Raw genomic sequence first — 19001 nt, 5'->3', positions numbered from 1 at the left:
TCAGTTGAAAAACCCTAGACAACTTGCAAAAAACATTTTTTTGTAACCCAGTGTTATTTATCCTGCATTTTATTTGAACTTGATTTTTAGTTGGAAAAATATGTGGTGTTTTAATTATAATGAAAAATATATTGAAACATTGAAAAAATATTTTTTATTAGTAATTGATTTTTTTTTATTTTTATCAATTATTAGAAATTTCAGGCAACCCCATGTGGGATCCTGACCCCCAAGGTTGAAAAACCCTACCATAGAGGATAGTAAAAGTCTGTCTGATTTTTGATATCAAGAATATTACTTACTTTACTGACATTTTATATACGTTTCCAGCGAGACAGTGATAAAACTGAGGTTTATTAGTGTGAAACAGCTAACTCCTAACAGTACAGAATCTTAGTATGTTAGTCAAAAGACAACACTCGAAGAAAAAAGAACATGCATCACCTGAGGACACACCTGCTGGATTTACCTTAAGCCAAAAATGTACATGTAAATGATTAATTATTGAATATTTGGTAGATCTGACCAGAGCTGAAGTGGTTTAAAAGATTTATGCAGAAAACAAAATATTGATGTATGATGACTTTATAGCAGTTGCGTATATATTTTTTGACTTGAGGGTCCCCAGAGGGTGCAAAGAGTGTCATTAGATTAAAAAAAGTCCAGAAAAGCAGCATTCTAGTAGAAATTCATTCCACAAGCTGTAACACAGATTTAATGATCACCAAAAAAAAGAAATTCATTTTACAATACTCCCATTGTTCAACCACTACCCAACACTTGAATGTGCTATTGTAAGCAAAATAAGATGGATTTTCTCATGTCTTTTTCATGTTTTGAGCATTGAATACATTAAAACATGAGCAAATGTGTCATTCTGAAACTTAAAATTTATTTACATTGTACTGAGTGTCTTACATACACAGGAAAACCTTACAGGACTGTGCTGAGGTCCCAAACAGCTACTGGATGGGGGGGGGGGTATGTGATTATTGTAATAATTAAATTAGCATCGATTACTATGGTAGTGTTCAGTTTACATGATCACATTCAGGCTCATGACCCTCATGTAGCCTCACAGGTCCTCGGAAATGAGATGAAACGCATTAAGAATACAAAAAAAAACAAAACACATAGCACTGTAAAAACGACAAAGTATTTGGCATTGAAAAAAAAAAAAAGACATTTTTGACAGGTATGCTATACTTCAAACATTACATGCAGAAAAAGAGAAAATTATAAACACAAAAAAACATTCAGCAAACTAGTATCGAAGAAAAGATTGCATAAGGTCTTCCCATTTTTCTCAAATACACGTCAGGACAAACATACGCCGTTTCGTTTCTCTCCTCTTCATTTAGGTAGTACAACACTGTACAACTTAAAGCACACCGTTTGCGTGCTTTTCGCCTTAGCGACGGGATGTGCATTCAATACCTTGTATTATAGTTTGTGATTGTCTCTAAGTGATGCTGAGCATTTCACAGCAACAAAAAAAAACAAAACAAAAAAAAACAACAACAAATACTCTCCTTTCTGAAAGGCAGCAAAAAGCAAATGACTATTTAGAGGAAACGCAACAAAGAAAAATCCCCATCACTGCAAATTGGGATATCAAGTTATGAAAAATATTGTATGAACTGCACTAACGGGTACTGACACCTAGAGCCCTTCACTAAAGTAGTCTCTAAATGGAAACACTAATGCAGTGCAGGCAAAGAAAAACTGGTAACATAATCTACCGGAGCTTTACAACAGCACTTAAAAAACAAAACATATCAAGATACAAAAAAAAAAACAAAACAGGAAAATAACACTTTGGATAATATAACAAAGCAATGATACATGTATTAAACAAAAATCTTATATATTTCCCTTTGAGATTATGCATACAGATGGTTAAAGGCACAATATAAATATGCAGAGTCACGCACGACACACAAACAAATCCACAGAAAAAAAACAAAACAAAACATTCTTAACGGTCAAGCTGCATGTGTAGAAATCTTCAGGCTCAGTATTGTTCAGTCGTAATCTCATACAAACCAGGGAAATTTGACCCTTTCTGCTTTTCTCACCGTCAACGTAAGAAAAAAAAAAAAAAAAAAGCAAAAAGAAAAAAAGTTTGAAATACAGTTAATGACCTAACCACTGACTAGAAATGTATTGCACAGTCATCATCCCTTTTCTTCCTCCCCAATATGACATTATCAGGTTTGGGTTTGTCATGTGGCCGAGTCATGACATGGGGTGATATGAAAACTAAAATATCTGCTACATAGACTAACTGAAAAAAAACACATAAATGAGTAGAGTTGAGCGCTTTCTTTGGAAACGAATGAAATTCTTTTTGGTAACACCCAGTGACATTCGGTTACATTAACGAAGCATTTCTGGTCTTATTTTGAGGTTCGATGAAATCTCCCTAAAGAAATCCGTTTTGTTTTCTCAAACTCAACACAACTTTTTGAGATAATCGGTTTAAGAGGAGGCAGACGCTCACACTTTTCCCGCCTTGACATGAAAACACTGAACATACAGAAAATATAAATCGGCGTATTTGTTACCAGGATCGCATTATCCTTATTTACATTGTTAAACTACACGAAAGCTAACTGCTCTCCGACATATCAATTGTATTTAATACAATATGTTTGTTGTGCCACGTTCGTCTAAACCCTTTCGAAAGGTTTTCCTGACTGAAGTTGCGTCTTCTTCTCCTGGGATTTCAAGGACACTTAGGACTGTGCTCTGAGGACTGCCAACCCTAACAACAGGCTGTGGCGAAATACAAAGTCTCTGAAAGAAATGGCGCGTTACTTCACTAATACTAAAACGTCTGGGGCGGGAAGTTTCGATTCTGGTCAAAATGAAGTGCAACTATAGTGTCAAAACTCCCCTGCTGAAACTGATCAGTGTTTGGTTTAGTGCATGGTTCCTACGCCGCTTACCGCCGTTTTACGTTCATGTGGTTGTGTTATGAAAACATCTGACCCTCTGTGTGTGGTTACCGATCACATACACGTTACGAAAGTCCACAAGTTAGCCGTTGCAACACAGTGGAGAGGTCAGAGCAGCTGACGGATGCCGTGGTTTGGTCGGGTCAGGAGGGGGAGGTCATGCATGTTACGCCTTTTCTCACAACCTAGTGCCATGTAAAAATATTAAACCAGCTACATAGGAGGCAAGTGAAAAAGGAAAAATGTGATTGTGATTATTTAATGAGTCTAATTTCCTTATAAGGCTGCGAAAAAGATGCATTTATAGTCTTGGATTTTGTTTGATATTTTGAGTCTGAAGGATCAACGGTGGCGGTTTTGCTTGTTATATCCGGGACACTGTTTGCCGCATGAAATGGAAAAAGAAAATGGGATTAAAAAAAAAAAAAAAAAGACCAAAGAGGAGGAATAGATGGATGTCGTTTTCCCTTCTGTGTTCGATCAGTGCCAGTTCCAGCTGTAGTGAGGTTTAGCTGCCGTCGAGGAGGGAGTGCCGGGCGAGAGGAACGTGAATTCGGCCGACTGTGTGTGTGTCCGTCCAGTCTGATTCTCACAGTCGGCTCCGACCCAAAGTCCGCCTCAGAACATAACCGTCACACAGTGAGTCGCCAGTGGGAGCAGAGAGGGGTTTCTAATATGCGAGGGTGTAGCGGCCGAGGGAGGATTCTCGCGCGACGTCACTCCGTGAGCCAGCTACTGCCGTTTCCCTTTAATGTGCGACTTTCGACGTCGTCGCCTTTACAAGAAGTCCAGTTCCAGCGCTTGGTGCAGGGACACGAGGTCACCGTGAGTGGAGATCCGCCAGAAAGGCATGTTGTGCTGCGTAAAGATAAAGAGGAAAAAAAAAAAAAAAAAAAAAAAAGGTGTAAACAAACACCTGGCAGAGCAGTCTCAGCAAAGTGGATGAGAAAACAGGCTGGAAGAGAAAGAAAACTGACAAAACAGGTGAAATAAGATAAAGAAGCCCTGCACTAGGGTTAAATATAGTGAAAAAAAAAAAAAAAAAAAAATCAACAGGCACCGAGACAGATTAGAGGAAAATAAACATACCATGAAGCTGTGTATAAAAAAAACAATGCTTGAAAACCCTGGGCCTTCACTCCACGCCAAAATTTTTGCACATACAGATGGATGAACAGATGATGTGCTGGACTGTTAAATGGGTCAGGATAGGGTTAGCCCTGCTGTCTGAATGTGAGAAACTTTTTAAGGATCTGTCGATACTCTGTGTATGTTAACGAAAATCCTCTCGAACCTCATGACATGCAAAGTGTTTCCTCAGTTAATTTTATGTTTTCCCTCTTTCCTGATTTAAACTTTTATTCTGGAAGCTCCATCGTTTTGGAAATAAACAGCTGAGACAGTGATCGCGCTGCTATTTCCCCTTTCTGACAATAGAACGGGCCGACTAATTACAATAAAGTTTTCCTTAATAATTACACAACATGGATGTGAGAGTGATTTACTTGTTTCGCAGCAAATTCCTCATCTCGACCGTCACCGATCACCACGTACGTCACTTTCTTCCCAAAACGAGAGACAATCCTTTCGAAGCAGCTTTCTTTTCCTACACAAACAGAAAAAACAAAATCCAAAAGGGAAATTAAAGACATAACACTGTAAAACTACTCTGACTTTGCATTTCAACATTATTTCCACCTTCAACACAGTAAAAGTAGAATGTTATCGTAACAGTCACCTATTTTTGTGGCACTGTAGATGTTCTCGATGGGGAAAACATCTCCCAGGCCATAAAGCAGCACTTTGGCCAGAGCTGGAACCAGCTGAGTCGTGGTGACCAGGACATTCATACACTTCCCTCTGTTGGTGGGATGTCACATAAATACAGTACAAATTCATGAACGCGTTAAGATCTGTCATAGCAGAGGTTATGATGGAAACATTTTGAGCCTTTTGTGCACGCTAATGTGGAGGGAACTCAGACCTGGACTGGATCAGCAGCAGAGACTTGAGTGCTGTGCTGAGCCAGGCGTCGGTAACGTTCTCGATCTCAGACTGAAGCCGTAAAAGCAGGTCCCTCTTCATCGGACTCAACAGGCCTGGAAGACAAACACATGCTTTTACAAAGATGCTTTGTCTTCAATATGTGGTAAACAGAAAACGTGTATTCAATAAACATGCTCAGTGAACTCGGCTCACAGGACATAATAGATGAATAAATATGTGCTTTTTCTGCTTGAACCACAGTGTGTTTTTCCTTTTTGTGAAAATAATGTTACTGTTGTTTAACGTGTGGGCATTCACATGGCTTCACATGTCCCAAGGATTTAAAAAGGAAAAAACAACAAGTAAATACTGTTCAACAAATAATAGGCCTGTTACAAAGATAATACTGTGTGCTGTTTGTGTTTCAGGATTTCCCTCTGGGTGGAAGTGAGTACGAGTGGCTGTAGTCCACAACACTTGGCCAGTGCCCGCCTGTGCTTCTCCCCACCCACACGTCGTACTTTTGTTTGTTACCCTTCTGTTTCATTTTGAGCCAAATACCTCAGACACGCCACCACATCCACGCCTTTACACAGCTGATACTAACGTTCACACTTTCATTTCGATCATTAAGTCGGCAAACCATTTCCCTTCGCTCTTGTAGGTGGTCAGAGTAGTAAAAAAGCTCAAATGGAAGATATTATCGCCTGTTCTTCATGTGATACAGGCCTAAAGGCGGCGAATTTTGTACTCATGAAGAAAACGACCCTTATTTTTAGTATCTGTAAATTTATAAACAGACTGATGCGAACCCACCTCCAACGTTTCCTTTGTATCCGTTGTAGATCTCTTTTAGCCGACGGTAGCGAAAGGCCAGTTTGCGCATCCACTCGACCCCTCCCTGGACTCCTGTGGTGGCTCCAGAGGCTCCTCCGCTATTTGGACCGTTGAAGCCATCCGCCAGGAAGTTGTAGTTACTGAAGCAGAGGAAGCACTCGTGACTGAACTGAATGCATTACGTGAAAACGGATAAATAGTTATTGTCGTTTAGTGTGACATGAAGTCGATGTCTTTAACAGTATTTTTCTACAACACACCTCAGGTCCTGTCCATTGTCATCAGAGGCCACGTCCTCAACATGGACCTGGTCACACTCCTTAAAGAAACAGAGAGTACAAAGGTCATAATCTATGCTTTACTGGGTACCTGCACTGAATTTATTATTCTCAAAATATAGCCGAAGTAAGCAGCAAGACATCTTACTTTTTTCTTGTACTGCAGTAGTATTAAAAGCGTAACCTAATAAATAACTGTTAATGTAAAAATGGCTTTCTGCATTTAATAAATTACAGTGCCATACAACATAGGTGCTGATTATACCACTTAAGTATTTACAATGGGACAAGAGAGGATGAGATTTGATGCACATTAGTGAACTGACAGGAAAGAAAAGAAAATGTCATGCCCCTTTTACTTCCAGGACAAAAGTGGTTGTTGAGTGTCATTTTAACAAGAAGTAGCAGCAGAATAGAAGATATAGCAGAAAGGAATTTCATTGTACGATATAACTGCTGTGCTTCATCCTGTGCATGTGACAATAAAACCCCTTGAATCTTGAATGAGTGGGTAAAGCTATTCTAGTCAGGTCATAGAAAAGTAACTTTTGCCAGTACGCCTGTGAAGTTGGAGGAAAATGTTATTCAAAGAGGTAATAAAGGTCTTAAAAAGTCTAAAATTTAAGTTTGAGAACCGTAAGGGTCTGCTGATTTGGTAGAAACTCAGCCACTCACTCACAGTAACTTGGAAAAGATAATGTTCAAGATCAATGAAAGTGGGTTTATGTAAAGATGCCTTGTGTACAGTAAATCTCAGGGAAACACAGCAGTAGAGCCTGGAGTAACCATGCAGATTCTTTGAGCGACTACACATACACACACAGCGGGTTGGTTTTTAGCTGACCAAATATTTAAGTAATGTTGTGTGACTGGTTTTGACTGACATCTCAGAAGCTTCCGTTTTCTCTAGAAGTTGAACATCTAAATGCAATATGATGAAATCTTCATAAACAGTCTTTGATCAGGAATAGTGTGTACATTTCACAGGAGTGGTTTTCATTGTTTATGTTGCTCTGCCATAGTTACACTGGTTTATACCTCCAGGTCGTTGAAGAAAAGGTGAGTGTCTGCCAGCTCAAAGATCAGCTCCTCCATCTGCAAACCCAAATTCAACACTGTCGCTGGGTCCTGAAACAGTACACCCACAATGGATGGTGGGAAAATAAAAAAAAAAGAAAAAAGTTAACACAAGAAAGTTGTATGTTGCACGCTTAAAAAGGAGCCTATTTACAGAGACAAACCTTGCCAAACTTCTGTGCGTATGAGCCTGTGAGCAGCGAGTGGAATATAATAATGGTCTCATCCAGATCCCACAGAAAAATGCGCTAAAACAGGAAAGAATAATATTAAAACCTTTTTGCTTTTACACTTTCATAATGGCACATTAGAAAATGAAGAGACCAATACCTCCAGGTCACTGTCAGTGGGTGGGCAGTTATCAGTCTTCTTGCCCTTCCCTTTAGATTTCCCAACTGCATTTCTTCGTGCAACCTCATCCTGGTCTCTGGGTCCAGCAGGGAGCGCCACGCCTGTAGGAAGGGCAGCAGCTGCTGGGAGGTTCTCTGGAGGGGACGTATCTTACAAACATCCAGAGAAAAAGCATTACTAATCTGTACAGAATGGCTGTTGTCTGTCAGACCGATGCAGGATTTACAAAGACATAGGAACTCTGAGCTGATCATGGAGGCCAATAATCAATATTTGGAGCTGATGTACAGTACATCTGCAGTAGAAATTAAATTCTTGATGTCAGGGCCAAGAAAAATACAATATTTCAACAATATTTCTTGTAAGTTTTCACAATGAACTAGACGGTGGGATGAATACATAAAGACATTTAGGGATGCAACAAACCCTTACTGATGTTTAAGACACTTTTTTCTGATAATTGATGCAAATACTGATATTGATCTCTGTTTAATTTGATGTTATCAATTCTCACTTACATACCAAGGAAATAAATGTTCAACTGGCCTTCATCACACCAACACTGAGTGAGCAAAGTCAATTCAATCAAACAAATTCATGAAACTGCCTTTAATGTAACACTGAACACTGACCACTGGTGAGGCGTCATCTTATTTACTAACAGCTGATGTCTCTCATGAAGGCCGATACTGGTCAATATACAGTATGTGCATTCAAATAATTATTTTCCTTTACCGGATATCTATCTAACAACGTTTTTTAAAAAAAGGTGCATGATGCTAATCATACGTTCATCACAAATTGTTTTGAAATTGCAAACATGCAACAGAAGACATTTATGTTGCATAGAAATATTCCAGTGAAGGCTCTTCAATCACCTCTTGGGGGCAGTCCGGCTGGGGCGGCCTCCTCCGACTTCACAGCTGAATATCCTGCAACTCCCACACTGGCACCATGATCCTCGCTGCTGGGAAGCCCTGCGGGCACATAACTGGGGGGCATGTTGTAGTACTGAGAGAACTGACTCTGTCCCAGAGAGTTGTAGCTGCTAAACTCCTGCAGGAAACAGCAGGCCAAAACAAAACTTTAGAGCAGAAAATAAGAGCAATGTACATATAATAACTATGATAAACTTAAGTTCTGTTTTAATGAGACTAAAAATCATCATGAGGACCATTAGATACACTTCTGGTGGATCTCCTTAAACACCTAAACAGCTGTGTGAAGCTGTTAATAACTGACCTTTACTACATTCTATATATTTGTTATGGTTTTATCCCATATTCTGTTATGTGTTCTTGTATTGTGTGAGTTCCTGACAGGATATGCATCTGCTTTACTCCTACATGCATTTAGTCATCTTACTACAGCCTATTTCTTCGTTCTTACCTGGTGGCCCACTGTGGGGGAGGCTGTGGTGGAAGCTGTAGCTGATGGGATGTTGGAGTACACACTGGATGTTGTGAAACTTGAGCCTAAGTGACAGAACACACTCACTGAACACTGACAGAGACCATGTCTTCAAGCCAAACCTGTCTTTATTTTTCCATGTTTTATATATTTGCAGTAAGAATATGACAGGGTTATCGTGTGAGACAGAATGAGGCTGCAGCTTGCCTTGGCTGGGGTATGAGTAATGAAGCTGGCCAGGCTGAGTTGAGGTATATGCGGCGCTGAAGCTGAGAAACCCAGGCTGGCCACCAGAGGGCGCCTCAGGCAGCCCAGTCTCTGTTTTAATGCCTGGCCACAAAGCACCTGAATATGGAAGAGGGCAATGGAGGACAGTAGGAAATGACAGGTAAAAGGGGAGTGAAGAAAAGGTGAAGTTAAGAAACCAGATTCTCCAGTCAAGATGTGGGCTTCATGTGTCAGCAAAGATCAAAAGCAAACTGATTCCACAGCGCCAAAGCACAGTAAGGCTTCTAAAGCATAGTTACAAAGGTGTGATGACAGTTTTATCTGTAGACGGTGAGTTAAAATAGGCTGGTAAACAGAAGAAAGTGCACTAACCAAAGGGTGGGAGGCCGTATGTCTGGCCGGTCTGGGGGAAAGCTGAGTACATACTGGTCTGAGCCAGTGGAGGAAAGGCCACCTGACTGGTGTACGACGTCACTGCTGGGCTGGAAAAGACAAAAAGACAGAGAGAGTGTGAGAGAGTGGATACTGGACTCAGGGTGCAGCTTACAACACCACAAGTACAATCCAGAAATCTGCTATCAGACTCCAGACGTGGGCACAATTGATATAAGTATTTCTAAGGACAAAGTCTGTCTGCAGTTGCTTCATTTTCAGATATAAACACAATTTCATCACAATTTGGCCAAACGTTTACAGCTACAGGGATATAACCTCCATGCTGTAAGAGATTACAAAATGATTTCACATCCAAATGTTTAATTCCTGTTCCTTGAAAAAAACTGACTGTAATTCAACTTTTAGCAGTGTCTCTGAGTAGTTTGAGGATTTTCTCAAAATCATCTATTGATGGGAGACACTTTTTCTGTTTTCACCTTGGAGGATCTGTGAAATTACAAAAATCCTGGAGGCAATAATTAGTTAGCGTGCAACTTTTACAAAAAATGAGGAAATCTGAAGTCTTCAGTGCACAAAGACTGAATCTGGATTCTTAGGGAAACAGGAAACATCTGGTGGCTGAGAGAACATGGAAATAAACAGTATTTGCATATTAAGAGATTACCAGCTTTTCAGTGCGAGTGAAGATAATGCCAATGTAAAGCAGCTTTTCAAGGTCGTGAACATTAACCACATTAACGCTCAAATCATTATTCCATGGACTCTATTTTTATAATGTCTTAAAACATTCTTGAATGGAGTTGGTCTTGTTTTATCTAGAGCTGCTTTGACACCTGTGCTTCACAATTTGGATAAATCAGACTGGTTCATTTTCTCCTTTAGCGCAATTTGTTTTGACAGATGTGAATGTAGTAATCGCTTTCACAGATAAAGCAGACACACTGATGCCCTTGATAACATGCCTTAAATTTCAGCATAAAGCACATTTTTTCTGCTCCTATAAACATGTTGCTCATGCGTGTATAGTAGAGTAGAACAACAATGGACTGGAGCAATTATGAGTGATGCTTTCAGTACTACATCCTACTTTTCCACACATGCCTGTAAGGAATCTTTGCACCATTCTTCAGATTTTTAACTAAATCAGTTTAATGGCTCGACAGTGGTAATGACAGGATGCTTCGTGCAGTTTACTCACTTGGTTCCTTGATAAACCTGTTGAGTGTATTCTGTTGTCACTGTTGTGTCTGTCAAAGAGAAACCCAGACTTCAGCTTGGCATGTACAGTCAACACCTTTTCTTTTCAGACATTCATAAGTCATTGTTCAATAGTGTCACGGCATCTGTGCACGTACCAGAATGTCCATACGAGTTAATGGGATCGTTGCACGCTTGAGGGGCAGCCCCTCCCTCTGTATCTGCCTGTTCCTGACCTCCTACAATCAGAAGCAAACATTTAGTATTTTCTCGAAACCTTTCTGTTGCGCTGTCAGGAGCTGAATCATTTATTACCGACCTGAATCCAGCGGGGCAGTGGACAGGGCGGAGTAAGAGCTTTCCTGCTCAGATGACCCCAACACAGCAGCTGGGCTTCCATCACCACCCAAATTACTGGAGAGAGGAGCAGAATTTCTAAAAATACTGACTTACATCCAGGAAACAAGGCTGACACAAATTTCACACAACAAACCGCTTAGTTAAAAGAAGTGTGTTAGAGACACAGCTGGTTTTCTATGTTCTGCTGCGAATAGCAACATCAGAGATAAACATAAAATCTGAAGTAGGTCAAAAAACCAGCCAGGACTGACCTTGGTTCTTTTTCCCGTCCATCGTCTAAATCAAGCTTGGCCTTTTTTGCCTGGACACAAGTGAAAATTAAAGCGTAGCTGTTAAAAGCAAACGTAAATATTATTGATTATGAGCAGGGACAATATGGTATCACGGTACAACATAATACAGTGTAGTAGCTGAAACTGAAGATTGAGGGAAATAAAAAAACACACCCCCACTGTAAAAAGTAAATGGATCTAAGGTCTTTTGGCTTTCATTTAAATTACTTAAAATAAGACAGATACCATTTAGAAAGTCTATAATCACTCAATTCAGTAAAGAAAAAAAAAGACTAACATGCCTATTGAGGCAGATTTACAGTCAAATATACTAGAAGATTCATTCAATATAATGTGAAAATTATTACATTTAAAAGTAATTTGTCTTTTTACTTTCATGATGACAACACTTCTGTCAAATCCATACATTCCAAAATAAAGTGTTGACAATACTGGCTGAATATTTTAGAAAATGCACCATAATTTTTAATGATTGCCCATGAATCATAGATCAGTAATAGTACTAGGGACGCTGAAAACAACAGAAACATATGTAATTTACGTACCAATGATAATTACTGTTTTATTATTGCCCTGATGGAAAATGTATGTCAAAACTAACATAAATGTGAAATTGTTGCTAAAAATGAACTTGGGAAATACTACCTCTTGCTCATAAACTGTGGTGTAGAAACTAGTAATCAAACTCACATCTTTTGGACTTTGGATCTTAAGACACTGTTGTTTACTGCCGTCAATTTGAAAAAATGTCTAACATTTACAATGGTTGGGGCCGATCCAGGAGGCTTTGAGCAAAAAACACAGGAAATATCTCCTCAAACTATTACTGACGGCAGCAATTAAAAGTGTTACTATTAAGTGGATGAACTAGGGCTGCACGATTAATCGATTTTAAATCGAAATCGGATTTTTTAATTGGGACAATTTTTAAAAAAGGGAAATCGTAAAATCGATTTCATCTCTCTCATGCCTCCGGGCCGCGCGCCTCCGCGTGCCCGCGGGCTACCGTAGGCTCTTCCTGTGACAGCGGTCTTTCACAGAAGTCCGTGTAATGACCGGACGTTAAATCTGTTCATGAACCCGCAGTACGTATACCAATATAAGCCGTGGCTTCACGCACGGATCCCGCAATTGAAATATAACTGCAAGCGGATCACTCATCTTCCGTTGTCCCGGATCCGTACCGTACTGTCTTCTTCCGAACCGGGTCCGGGTCTCGGGGTCATCAGCCTCAGCAGAGGAGCCCACACAGCCCTGTGCCCACACACATCCACCAGCTCCACACATAGAATCCCTCCAGTGTGTCCTGGGTCGGTCTATTCCACGCACGGATCCCCCAATTTAAATAGAACCGCATGGGGAACACTCATATTAACCTGGTCCACGCACACACGCACGACTGATGCCTGTCACTGACTGACACTGGTATCACTTCTGTGGGCCAGATACCCAGAAAAGAAAGAAAAAAAAACTTTTTTTTTTTTTTTTAATAATTAATTTAGTCCTCTTACTTGCTAAATTTTTCATTCACTAATGTAAGTTCTGTAACACAAAACCAAATATTATTTATGTTTTGTAAGATGTTGAAATTTATTTAAAGCTGTTAGATAAATGTGGAAACAAAAAGGTTGTAACAACTATCAGTATTTGCTCTGATTTGGACATTTTCTTATAGTGTATTCCCCCTGACAAACTTATGTTATTTTCTTGTTGTATACATTGTTTGTGTACTCTACTTCATTTCAAAGATTTAATGAAGAGAAAAAACAAAACAAAACTGTATGTTCATCACGTGATCCCATCACAGCTTTGAGGTCAGAGCAGTGGCTTGCGTTGTGGGCTGCTCACGAAAACGACATGTTGACTGCTGTTGCCTTTTCTAGTTATACCCAAAAATCAAAATCGAAATCGAAAATCGAGTTTTTAAGGGAAAAAAAAAAAAAAAATCGGGATTTTTTTTTTTTCCAAAATCGTGCAGCCCTAGGATGAACCCAGTGCCACTGACATTTAACACCTGGATTGAAAGGGTCTGGGAAATGTATCATGACATATTCTCTGAGGTTTCAAAAAGTAATATTTAGTAAAAGATGGGCCCCCGTGATTGCTTCATTAATGCAATGAATCCTTCTTCCTTCTCATATTAAGCCATACACACATACACACACAGAGCAACACACTATCATTCTGTGCATCAGTTGTGTAAAATCCTCCTCTATCCTGACTGTGTTGTTTGACCTTAAAATGCTCAACATTTTAAATGGATCTGCCAAAGACTTCTGATGGGACACTGTATAACACTGACTGCAAATGCAAAATGTACATGTTGAGGAGTGTACTCGCCTTTTTACCATGTATGAGCTGTTACACTGAAATTAAAAAAAAAAAAAAAGAAAAATCTAACATGCTATTCATACTTTATAGGAAACCTGATTTCAAGAGTTCATATCTTAAGTAGTTTGTACTCTGGTCATATTTAACCTTGCAACTCCAAAGTGAACATTAAATACAATCCTGTTGAAAAGGAACAAGGACAAATAAATGCTGCACAGTTTAATTATGGGTTCGTTTTAGGCTGTCACTGTTGAAAACTTCCCGTGATGTGCGGTGGCATCAGTGCGTGCAGACTCACCGGCAGCTCAGGCAGCTCCTGTGACTCATCCATCTCTGCAGCGGAGCGACCCGACATGTCTGCGCGCTCAGCCTACTCTCTGCACCTGGAAAGCCTGTGCGGACCCTGCTTCACATAACCACCAGAGCAAACACACAAACGCACAGAATAAGTGAAAGAGGGTAAAGCCTTTATGTAGTTTCCTGATGCACGGGTCTCCCCTCCCCTTGTCTCATGAAGGCGCATCAACGCAACCTGCCACCGCCACTATCGCTGGGGGGATCAGCAAGGGAGGTAGCGGCTGCGAAGGAAGTGGGGCACCCTGGTCTAATCCCCAGCACAAGACCTGCAGGTGAGGCACGTGTGGTACTGATGTTGCCCACTATCTCTACCACTCCCATGTTTACTGTGGGATTAAGGAAGCGTGCCACCTTACATGGGACCTAACCTACATTCAGCGAAAACATATTCTCCTGAAGTATTAGGTGCTCAGGTGCAAGCTGTCATATCAATAGATGCCCCAGGGGGATAAGATCTAACGTCCTTTTGTCCACTGCCTGCTCACTGGCCTTTCCCCCCAGCTGGAGAGATGAAGCATTTATCCAACTGACATAATGTAGACAAAGAACGAGAAAATAGGTCAGACGGCAAACTCAAAACCACACCGACGTGTCAGGCCGTCGTTAGTGGAGCATGTTCCATATCTAAAGCGTGCTACCTGAATCATTAGAGCAAAATGGAAGCATATGTGAACTTGCGCAAGATTTACGTAAGTGAACTCAAAAACGATTGAAAAGTAGGGTCACTGCATGGTTCGGTGAGATGAATTAACCATATATTCTTTTATTAGTTAGATGTTTAGACCACAGGTTCAGTAAACAAAATCCATTAAAAATAGCACCTAACGCTCTGATACAAACCTAAAGAATGACATTTATACTTTTTGAATTATGGTAGCAAGATCACCTTAGTGTTGACGTATCTATTACTGAAAATCATCAACTCAAAGAATCCCAGATGCTAATTTCCTCCTACAGTTGACAACCACAGCCTGTGCAAATCAATTAAGCCATGGTTTCTATTCATTAGAGCGTATTAGCCTGTAGTTAAAGTAGTAAGAGCATTGCGATTTAGATGAGGAGGCAAAATGCTATTTTTCTTTACCACAACTTCCCAATAATTCACTAAAATAACTTTATAAGCAGGTGTATTGTGGGTATTATTTGTTTGTACACTGAAAACAATATTTTCTAGATTATAACAAATGAACTGTAATCAGTAAACATTGTATATTTAACCAAATAACAGCACTTTCTGTGATATAGATGACAAAAATACCTGCACAAAACTATGCTGACAACAATGGAGTTGCAAAATCTTGTAACCAAACATCGTCATGTGACTGAAAACCATTAGGGTCCTTTTGTTAAACACACTTTTCTTGTAACAACAAAATGTCTATGTGTTATTAGTCCATTACAGTGGCCGAACATAACTACTTAAATACAATTCTACATCTATACTAGAGCATTTCCATTTCATCTCCACTACATATCAAGAGACAAATAGTGTACTTTCTACAACTTACTACTTTTCACAATACTCTTTTACATCCCCTGCCATTGAAAAACCACACATCTCCAGTGTCTGAGTGTTTGATTAAATGTTCCCTTATGCATTGAAAAATTCCTCCTCCTTAAACCAAGTAAACTCTTTAAAAACCCTCTAGAATTTGCTGGTAAATGCATTAACAGGAAACTAAAAACAGGGCTGATTTTCCATTCTCATAGAAAACTTATGCTTTACAGTCACATGACACTACAAACATATACAGCATATGATGCATTGCTATAGATTAAACTACACACAGTGTGTAAAGCAGTAAAAAATTAAGCCATATACCGTAAGCATCAACGGTAGTGTGCAAAAGTCAGGGGCCATCTCTAGGTTTGTTGTTTTCGCAGGGTTGAAATAAGCATACACATTTATATCTCATTATTTTTTCCTTAAGATTCAACAAGAAATTAAAGGATATATGCTGCAGCAAATAAAATACATCTAAAAAACTGAACTAAATAGATTCTAAACATTAAAGTCACCATTTAGGTTGACTCCTGATCCCATCACAAGGCAGAACACAAACACTTAGAAACATCTGACATGTGTTGAATGAAACCCGGTATAAAACATCAGAAAATGAATGCAATAAATTCCTAATTATCTAAACAAAATGGTTAAAGGCATGTTTAGTGCAAAGGGAGGTCACACTAAGTGCTACCTCTTTGGTTTAACCCATAAAGACCCAAACATCCACTGGTGACCAAAATCAATTTCTGATATAGAAAGTTAAATACCTGTTGATCCACTAATCCTAATAATCCATGTAAATAATTGGTGTAAAGTGCAATTTGTCATCTTTTCATAGTCATCAGATATGACCCATTTGGATGTTCAGAGGTTCTGTAGTGAACGTGAAAACACCATCATTTTTTATAACATTGATTTACCAGTAAAACCTATGGAGTGGTTGGAGACACTTGTTATGTTCAGTTATTGATATATTTTACCGAAAAAGTCACGTTTTTTTCTGTTTTCTCTGTTTTGGATAAATAACCCTCAACTTTTGTTTGAGCCTTTATGAACATCTACATGATCAATAAATTAAATACAGGAAAATTCTTGATTTTCACTAAAGAATGTAAAATACTGAGTATAATATTAGAATAAATGGTGATAAATTACTTCAAAAATTTAAAAATAGAGAAAAAATCATTTGGGAATCGCCATAAAAAAATAGCACTGGGTCTTTATGGGTTACAGAAGTTGGTTTTTTCCCTGAAACTTTTGTTTTTACTGCTATACGTACATTATATATCCAGATTGGATCATAATAAAGAGAAATGCATGTGTGGTTATTATATCTTTACTAAACCAACAAACTGAATACTGTCCTAGGACTTTTGCACAGTACTGTACAGTATGAATTAATGAAGCAGTGATATGAATACATCAATTAACATGTAATAAATATAGCTGTAATTGAATAATCCTAGCTGTAAGTGAAGATTTTTACTGAAGTAAGGGTTCTGCACACATCGTCTACCACTAAATGACCTCGCATCATCATATGTGACAAACCTGACTCATTATTTACTACATCTGTAATGTGTCTCCCACGACTTCAGCATTCTCAAAACACAAGTACAGAGGATAAAAAAAAGGGTAGAAATGCAACCAGGCTACACAGTCAACTCGAGTCTGCCTTCCTCCCCCTGTCATCTTCTGTTAGCCGTCCACCGTTAGCTCAAACCAGCAAATACCCTTGCTGGGAACGGTTTGCTTTGAAGGTGAAGACTAACACCAGACTATTTCCTAGAAAGCAGAAGCTCATTCACCATTGAACAACAACACAGAAAAAAACCCTGAAGCTTCACAACGCATGGCACTAAACACAGACAACTAGCTAGCATTTCCTCAAATACTAAGCTAATATTACGGACTACAACAAAATTAGAAGAGCGGATCATACCATGCTAGCGCCTCAAGATGAACGTTAGCTACACAACGTTACCACACAGAAGCGGCAATATTTTAGACAAACTGAGAATAATTCAGACAGAGAAGCTAAAAAAAAATCTACTGTACACATGCTATCAGGTCTGGGAACAACCACAGCTTAACAACTAGCTGTAGTTAGTGTAGTCGGAGCTTCAAAGTTTCCCCTCCAGGAAATAGCCGGGCCCCGCAACCACAGGAGTGGGTACAGACATGGCAGCGTGTGAAAGCGTCTCATTCCCGCTCCGGCTAACTGTCAAGCTAGCAGCAAAACAAACACACCGAAACGATTAACGGTCTTACCATTGAAGTAGCAAACACGAAGCGCTTTAATTTAAGCGTCTTCAATTGAATGCACAGTGTCAAGCTTTGTCTGTTGTTAGGGAGCACTATTTAGCAGGAAGTGTCTGCTGCTGTGTCCGCTACTGCGCATGCGCGGTCAGTTCATTCACTCTCCTTTCTGTGGCGCGACAAGAGGCGACAGGTGTGGCGGTGCGTCAACAACACAGGTACAGAAAGAAATGTGCTTATTTGGACAGATGAGGCTGGTTTCGGGATGTGCTTCTTCAAATATAGCCGTGGATGTAGGCCAGTTTATAATATCCCAAGTTTAAGTCAGTAGGATAATTTTGTGGTTTGTATGGAAGCCCATTTCCGCCAATGAAAAAAACAATATCCCCATGGGAAGGCATAATTATGAGATAATGTCATAATTATGAGATTAGAAAGTCATAATTATGAGATAAGAAAGTCATGAGGTAAAAAAAGGCAAAATTATGAGATAAAAAGTCGAAATTATGGGATAAAACATCCTAATTTTGAGATAAAATGTCACAATTTTAAGATAAAAGTCAAAATTATGAGATAAAACGTCATAATTTTAAGATAAAATGTCATAATCATAGATAAAAAGTCGAAATTATGAGATACAAAGTCATAATTAGGAGATAAAAAGTCAAAATTATGAGATAAAACGTCATATTTTGAGATAAAATGTCACAATTATAAGATAAAAGTCAAAATTATGAGATAAAACGTCATAATTTTAAGATAAGATGTCATAATAATAGATAAAAAGATGAAATTATGAGATAAAAAGTCATAATTAGGAGATAAAAAGTTACAATTATAAGATAAAAGTCAAAATTATGAGATAAAATGTCATAATTTTAAGATAAGATGTCATAATAATAGATAAAAAGCTGAAATTATGAGATAAAAAGTCATAATTAGGAGATAAAAAGTTACAATTATAAGATAAAAGTCAAAATTATGAGATAAAACGTCATATTTTAAGATAAGACGTCATAATAATAGATAAAAAGCTGAAATTATGAGATAAAAAGACATAATTTGGAGATAAAAAGTTGAAATTATGAGATAAAAAGTCATAATTGTAAGATAAGAAGTCTAAATTATGAGATAAAAAGTTGAAATCATGAGATAAGACAACATAATTTTGAGA

General features: G+C 38.8%; 1 protein-coding gene across 3 annotated transcripts; it reads right to left on the bottom strand.

Moving 5' to 3' along the window:
- Positions 1 to 870: 870 nt before the first annotated feature.
- Positions 871 to 17969, bottom strand: eya3 (EYA transcriptional coactivator and phosphatase 3). Of its 3 annotated transcripts, none has more exons than XM_030148209.1 (19): positions 17840 to 17969; positions 14003 to 14107; positions 11332 to 11381; positions 11040 to 11134; positions 10879 to 10959; positions 10722 to 10770; positions 9500 to 9609; positions 9107 to 9244; positions 8879 to 8964; positions 8368 to 8545; positions 7469 to 7638; positions 7303 to 7386; positions 7100 to 7189; positions 6044 to 6102; positions 5763 to 5923; positions 4945 to 5059; positions 4699 to 4820; positions 4466 to 4566; positions 871 to 3818 (listed from the first exon to the last, which is right to left on the bottom strand). In XM_030148209.1, the coding sequence occupies exons 2-19, from the start codon at positions 14057 to 14059 to the stop codon at positions 3738 to 3740; spliced, it is 1827 nt and encodes a 608-aa protein (XP_030004069.1). In that variant the 5' UTR covers positions 14060 to 14107; positions 17840 to 17969; the 3' UTR covers positions 871 to 3737. The 3 variants fall into 3 exon arrangements, with proteins under 3 accessions (XP_030004069.1, XP_030004071.1, XP_030004072.1); XM_030148211.1 differs by having other exon boundaries at positions 14003 to 14110; positions 17840 to 17967; XM_030148212.1 differs by lacking the exon at positions 9107 to 9244.
- Positions 17970 to 19001: the final 1032 nt, after the last annotated feature.

The sequence above is a fragment of the Sphaeramia orbicularis genome, chromosome 11 (assembly GCF_902148855.1).
Source record: "Sphaeramia orbicularis chromosome 11, fSphaOr1.1, whole genome shotgun sequence".
NCBI classification, from domain to species: domain Eukaryota; kingdom Metazoa; phylum Chordata; class Actinopteri; order Kurtiformes; family Apogonidae; genus Sphaeramia; species Sphaeramia orbicularis.
Note: the sequence above shows the minus strand (reverse complement) of the source record. Positions and strands in the feature narration are given on the sequence as shown.